This window comes from Microtus ochrogaster, linkage group LG3 (assembly GCF_000317375.1).
Source record: "Microtus ochrogaster isolate Prairie Vole_2 linkage group LG3, MicOch1.0, whole genome shotgun sequence".
Lineage (NCBI taxonomy): Eukaryota > Metazoa > Chordata > Mammalia > Rodentia > Cricetidae > Microtus > Microtus ochrogaster.
In genome coordinates, this window is record NC_022029.1 from 28509778 (window position 1) to 28516481 (window position 6704).

The 6704-nt window shown below is 51.6% G+C and overlaps 1 protein-coding gene across 1 annotated transcript in view; it reads left to right on the forward strand.

Annotated features, from left to right (window-relative positions):
• Positions 1-163: 163 nt before the first annotated feature.
• Positions 164-6704, forward strand: part of Akap8 (A-kinase anchoring protein 8) — a 17566-nt gene continuing 11025 nt past the window's right edge. Inside the window, exons 1-7 of the mRNA XM_005360703.2 lie at positions 164-355; positions 2327-2365; positions 3367-3399; positions 3860-4139; positions 4556-5045; positions 5434-5563; positions 5753-5799. Coding sequence (XP_005360760.1) covers positions 337-355; positions 2327-2365; positions 3367-3399; positions 3860-4139; positions 4556-5045; positions 5434-5563; positions 5753-5799 — 1038 coding nt within the window. The 5' untranslated portion in view covers positions 164-336. The remainder of the gene's footprint in view (positions 356-2326; positions 2366-3366; positions 3400-3859; positions 4140-4555; positions 5046-5433; positions 5564-5752; positions 5800-6704) is intronic.

A 6704-nucleotide genomic window follows, 5' to 3' on the forward strand; every position in this document is an offset into this window, starting at 1 on the left:
GTCTTCATTTGTGTTGTTCCTGAGTAGCGAGGGCGGGCCCTGGAAAGTGTCCAGAGACTAAGTGCGCTTGCGCGCGGGTGGACGCGCTAGAGAAGCTCACGCGTGCGCGAACCTGGATGCTCTTGCGCACTAGCTTACCCTTGAGGCTCAACTCCAGAGCCTAGCAACCAGGAAGGCTAGGTGGGGCGGCTGGGGCGGGCTCAGTTGGAGACCAACCAATGGTAGTGCTAGGAGGAGGGACGTAGGTCCTTCGTTTTCAGTAGCAGACGGCACGTTGAACGCATGCGTTCCAAGGGACGCTAAGAAAAGGGTCTGCTGGCGGATCGCGTCGGAGACATGGAGCAAGGCTACGGAGGTTAGTACGGGCTACTGTGCACGCACAGAAAAAAGACTGCCGCGCGGCGGTACGCGGGCCTAGCGGGCGGTCGGAACGCGCTCGCCGCAGCCCGCTCCTGCAGAGCGTCTGCCGGGACGCGCGCGCGGCGCTTATTGGGCCTCCACGCAGTCGCGGGGGAAGGCGGCTGAGGCGCCGAGGTCGAGGGTTTCTGGAGGCGCCTTGGGCCGGTTTCACCACTCAAAGCTGGAGGCTCTCGGCCCGGCTCGAACCCGACTACTCTGGAGGTCTCAGTCCCGCCTTCTCTTCCGAAGACGCCACAAAATGGCGTCCCCAGGGGCGGGGCTAGAGCGCGCGGGGGTGAGGTCCGGCTAGGGCCGCGGCGGCCGCAGGCGGAGTCCCGGCAATTGGTCTGCAGCCAGCGGCCGCCGTTGAGCACGTGCCCTGGGCCTTGCTTTCCCAATGCCCAGCGGTGCAACCCGTCGGAACGACCTAGCGGGGTCTCTGCAGTGTGCGTGGTATGTGCTGCCCCTGGGAGGTGGACTCCTCCAAGGACCGGACATTGAGGGTCAGGTACTGCGTGGTTTTGTGCAAAACCTGATGTTCTTCAACCAGGACTGCAGATTAGCCGTCCTCCCAAGTGTCACTTTACTGAGGGACTGGAGCGCCTAACTGTAACATTACGGTGGCCTAGAGGGACCAAGGGATGGCCAAAGCGGAAACGTTGCCTTTCCTAACTTAAATTTTTAGCATCTTTTTGCAGTTAGGCCTCATTTTTCGAGCGTTAATCTCTAGAATGTGAACCTCTGGGGAGGCCTTTTCTCTGGGCCGAAATTTACGTGCAGGAGACAGTTGGAACCCAAGGAATGGGACTCGAAATGGGCTCAGGGAGTTGTTGGCAACTTTCAGCTGCTGGAGAAAGGAAGGATCTTGAAATACCTGGAAATGGACTTGGCAGAGACCTGAGATGTGATGAGCACACGGACATCGTAGTGCTCTTGACCTTTCAGATCCTAGATGATCCAGATACCTGTCAGAGAAACTATGTGTTTCTCAGGTTAGGGAACTTCATGGTGACCCCACTTTCTACATACCAAAACTGTTAAAATACTAACAGCCTCTCTGTTTTCCTCCTCACTGACTGTTTGATGGCAGCTAGAAAGACTAGTGTCTCACAGGGACACAGTTTGTACCCGGAGGTGGTTCACTTACTGCTTGTTACAAGGGCTGCTTGGTTAACGGGGTGAGGCAGGGACAGGAAGCCATAGCCTGCAGAGGCGCAAAGGCAAACTCTTCGGGACAGTTAAGTTCCCTAACTGAGGAGCTTCAGCTCTCTCAGCTGTTAGTAAGCAGTTAGGTTTAGCGGTACTTGCTGAATGCCTGTTCTGTCAAGGCATTGAAGGGGCTTTGTTAATGGTGGGTGAGGGATAGTCTGGAGAGAGAGAATGGTTCACTTTATCAAGGTGAGACTGTTTGACACCAAGGACTGTGCCACTGTGGAAAGCTGTGAGCTAGGCTGCAGGGACACAAATAAAGAGAATATAATCCCCTCCCGCCCAGATGGGTGTTGTTTGTAGGGTAGATAAGGAATGCTGGGGGTCAGGCTGAGGATCAAAAGCCCAGGACATTGTTAGTTACATGGAAGCCAAGACTACAATGATGTCACTAAATTCCCAGCTTGTTTCTCAGTTATGTGACATTTCTGGCAGCAACCTGAGCTGTTTTCCCACTTATGTGGTGGCTGCACCAGGAGGGTGGGCGCTATGGCCTGATGCTGTGTAGCTGGTCCTTTGTCCTCCCAAGTTTACCTCCCTCATTTTTCTGCCTTGACCTCAGTTCAGCCAGGTCAAGTGTGATGGTCTCCAGCTGCAGGATGGGTGGCATTGTCAGTTGCCACTTCTGACAAAGGAAAACGCTTTAGATTGTGGGAGATTCTCAGAGCCCACATTTTCTTGATGGTGGATAGAATCTTGACACGTGATCTCTTCACAGGCTATGGGGCATGGAGTGCTGGACCTGCCAACACCCAGGGTAAGTGGTTTCTGCTTGGCAAGTTGAATCATGGGTTCCCCCACACTGGATGCCCCTTTGTAAAAGAAGCCAACATCTGCCTTCACCAGGGTATCCTTGCCTTACCTTGCCTTCTTCCCTTTCTCCGGAAGGGAAGTACTCTGTTGTGTACTGTAAGGGAGTAGAGGCTGGTTAATAAGTAGAATGTATCACTCCGCCCCCTCTTACTCAGTTTTCTTTTAAAATCTGGAATGAACTCAGTAGACATTGCAAGTGGCCCCAGGTTTGGGCCCCAGTAGCACCCATCCACCCCTTTTAGTCTGTGTGTACAAATTGCACATTTCCTTATATATTTGGTATGTCCTGGAATGTGCTTTGTTTTGGGGGTACTTTTCCTATCACCATTTAGAGAGAGAAAAACTGTTTTTAACTCAAGCACTGTACAAACGGTGGACTAGATGTGGGCCAAGTTTTTGTTCACCCTTGTGAGTCTAAAACCTGCCCCACACTCTACCCCATTCCAGGGCACAAAGGCTTCCCCCTTTTTTTCTTTTTCTCCAGTCATAGGACATGTCCCTAGCACCTTTGGAGGCAAGCCACTTTTCTGTATGCCATTTTGTGTCCCAGGAGGTGGTCTCTGAGACACCCATGCCACATAATATGCTATTGTTCGGATGGGACTGATTTTCCACTCATGTCCTGTTGGTATGATTGGCTCCTGGTGAGAACTGGGCCGCTACAGGGAATCTCTGAGATCTGGGCCAGACTGGCCACTCGGTTGGCACTGTGGTGTAGGTCGGCATCCTGGGGTCTGCTGTTTACCTTCCTTTCCTTAGCTTTCAGGGGAGAAGTCAGGCTGGCCTGGGAGAGAAATGTTGATATGTTCTGTACCTGTTCTATGAAACATGCCAAGGACCTCTGCCACATTGTCACAGCCTGTCTTCTGGTGAAGTGAGGTGGCAGCTGTCCCTAGGGGAGTTGTAATTCTGACACTGAAGCCCTTCTGTCTTGTTTCTCCTAAGGTACATACGGAAGCAGTGTGGCCAGCTGGCAAGGTAAGACCTTCTGAAAGGGGTCTTGAGGGAGCAAAGTGAAGCTCTGAGCAGCCACCCAGATGGGCTGAAGTACAAGTCCCCCGTTCCCATCCTGGCTGTGTACACTGGGTGCTGAGTATCAGTGCTGGAGCTAGGCTGTCCTGAGGGGGAGTTTGAACTTGGAGAGGGATTGTGGGTACAGTGCAAAAACTGCAGCTCTCAAATGTCTTTGTCGGTACCCTGAATTGCTATTCCAAAGTTCTTAGCTGCCACTGGCTCTGTTTAGGGAACAAATCCTACTGTCTTTAGTGAAAGCCTGCTAGTAGAACACCTGTGGCCCCCATCTCTGGTCTTGATCACTTGTATATTGTGGTTTGATGTTGGTGAATCTTTCCCTACAAGACCAAGAGTGCTTCTGTGCACGATGTCATGGGCAGCCTCATGTTCTGAAGTCTGACATAGTTTCTCTTTCTTCTGACAGGTTATGACAACTACAGCTACTACAACGCCCAGAATACGAATGTCTCTGCGGGAGCACCTTACAGTTATGGCCCAGCCTCGTGGGAGGCCACCAAGGCCAGTGATGGTGGCCTGGCAGCTGGGAGCTCTGCCATGCATATGGCCTCTTTTGCACCAGAGCCATGCACTGACAATTCTGACTCACTCATTGCCAAGATCAACCAGCGTTTGGACATGTTGTCCAAGGAAGGAGGCAGGGGTGGGACCAGCAGCGGTGGGGAGGGCATACAGGACCGAGACAGGTGATTAACCCTTTCCTGGTGGAATCACTTTCTGGCATCATGAGGTGGGAGTGGGTACCAACTCTTAGAAAGACGTCTTTCCTGCTCTTGTGTATTAGACAGGAGTTGGGCCCTACAGGGAGTAGGGGTGCTGTAGTAAGACTTGAAGACTAAACTGTTGGCTGATTTAGTTAATTCCAGACTTTGTCTTCATCTGGCAAGAGTTCATGCTCTTTCTTGTTAGCAATGTTTGAATGAGGTCTTGGGCTGTTTTGCCTTCTGGGCATTTAAATGGATACTGGGTGGTTTGGTTTTCTGTACTGAATCTAAGGAGGTCAGCTTAATGTAAGATTAGGCTGAGGACTGATGATTGGGTGGCCCAGGTGGCTTAGCCAGTACCCTGGCTGCTCCTAACAGGTTATGTACTTCCCTTGCAGCTCCTTCCGCTTCCAGCCGTATGAGCCCTATGACTCCAGGCCCTGTTTGCCTGAGCAGAATCCCTATCGCCCCAGCTACAGCTATGATTATGACTTTGACTTGGGGGCTGACCGCAATGGTAGCTTTGGTGGGACATTCAATGACTGTCGGGACCCAACACCAGAACGAGGCTCCCTTGATGGCTTCATGAGGGGCCGGGGCCAGGGCCAGACCCGATTCCAAGACCGGAGCAACTCCAGCACCTTCATACGCAGTGATCCCTTCATGCCACCCTCATCGTCCTCGGAGCCCCTGCCTGCTGCCTGGAATGAGCTGAACTACATGGGTGGGCGTGGTCTGGCTGGGCCCTCCACCAGCAGGCCACCTCCTTCCCTCTTCTCCCAGTCCATGGCCCCTGACTACAGCATGATGGGCATGCAGGGGGTGGGCGGTTTTGGTAGCACCATGCCTTATGGATGTGGCCGGTCCCAGACTCGGATACGGGATTGGGTAAGTTCACCAAGTTATGTCAGGTCTTCTTGCTTTTTCTTCCTGGCAGCTTTATTGAGGTAAAAGCTGTGTGCCTGCCTGTACTGTGTGACGCTCTTACTCCCCGGTGTGCCGTTCGCTATCACTAGGTTTACACCACTTGGTTTAGATCATCTCCATCAGTTCATCTGTCACAGAACAGGGGTGGCCTGAGTCAGCCTGGTGAATCACATGTGGCTGTGCATGTCTGGCTTCTTCAAGCATGACACTGACTCTGAACTCCAAATGTAGTACAGTTTACTTTTTAAAGCTTTTCCTGCCTGTGTTCTTTGTTCTTATAAACTTTGATCTCATCTGTGGGGCACTTACTGGCCCAGGTTAGCTTTACATGGCATGTGCTTGTATCTAGCCCCGAAGGAGAGGGTTTGAGCGCTTTGGACCAGACAGCATGGGCAGGAAGCGGAAGCAGTTTCCATTGTATGAAGAGCCAGATGCCAAACTGGCCCGAGCTGACAGCGAAGGAGATTTATCTGAAAACGGTATGCTGTGGGGACCACTGTACCGGGTAGGTGCAACATGAGTAAGTTGCCTGCTCAGACTTGATATGTGGTATTGTTTACTGGCAACTTTGTCCCCTGTTGTCAGTCTGGTCAGTGAGCTTGGGAGCATGATTATGCTCTGGGGGCCACCACCTAGGGGCTAATACTTCTGTTGCCTGTGTTTGGCAGATGATGGAGCTGGTGACCTACGGTCAGGAGATGAAGAATTCAGGGGGGTAAGTTCACCACAGATTCTTTGTCTCTGGGGTTTCTTCTGTCCTTTATCTTTCTTTACAGAGGTGGAAATAGCTGTATTGATAGACTCAACCACACAACTACCTATCTCTTGAGCACCCTGTAACAACTCTTACTCTCTCCTTCCCCACTCCCTCTCCTCTCATACAGACATCCCAACCAGTGGTCCCCCTTCCTCCTTGTCCTCTTCCCCAGAAAAAGGTCCCAAATCATTCCTCTTGCTTTACTGTGTTGAATGTAGCCATCAGCCTTCTAATTGTAGGACTCTGTAGGGTGCCGCTGGCTCTGTCTGCAGCCTGTTGTCCTGATAGCCAGTCACTGGGGAGTGGCTGCAGAGGCCGGTTCTCAGGCCACACCACATTTCTGAGGATAATTTTCTTTCTCTCTGTATATGGAGTTAGAAAATTTCTTCTAGGTACTTCTGGCAGTCAGGTGGAGAGAAGGGTGAGGGTGGGCTAACAGGTCTTCAATAGCTTTTCTCTTCTGGGTGGCAGGAAGTGGAATCCAGAGCTTAAACAGTGCCCTTCAAGTGCTCCGTCATTGTCCACCTGGCTCTACCCGGCCTTGACACTTTCGTGAGAGTCTTGCTTGTTCCCCGTTCAGTTGACTTAGCTCTTGATGGTGGAAGTCTCTGCACATCTCTTGTCCAAGGCATTGACTCTGTTTAGATAATCATCGGATCTCTATTTATCCTAATTTGTTAGAATGCTAAATAAATACACTTGGAAATTGGGAAAGCCTATTTCCAATCAGTGTTGGAATTAGAATAATACAAACCAGAGCTGCTTCTCCTCCTACTAGTAGACTATATAGGATTTGCTGCTGCCACCTGTCTCTGTCTCTGTCTCTGTCTCTCTCTCTCTCTCTCTCTCTCTCTCACACACAC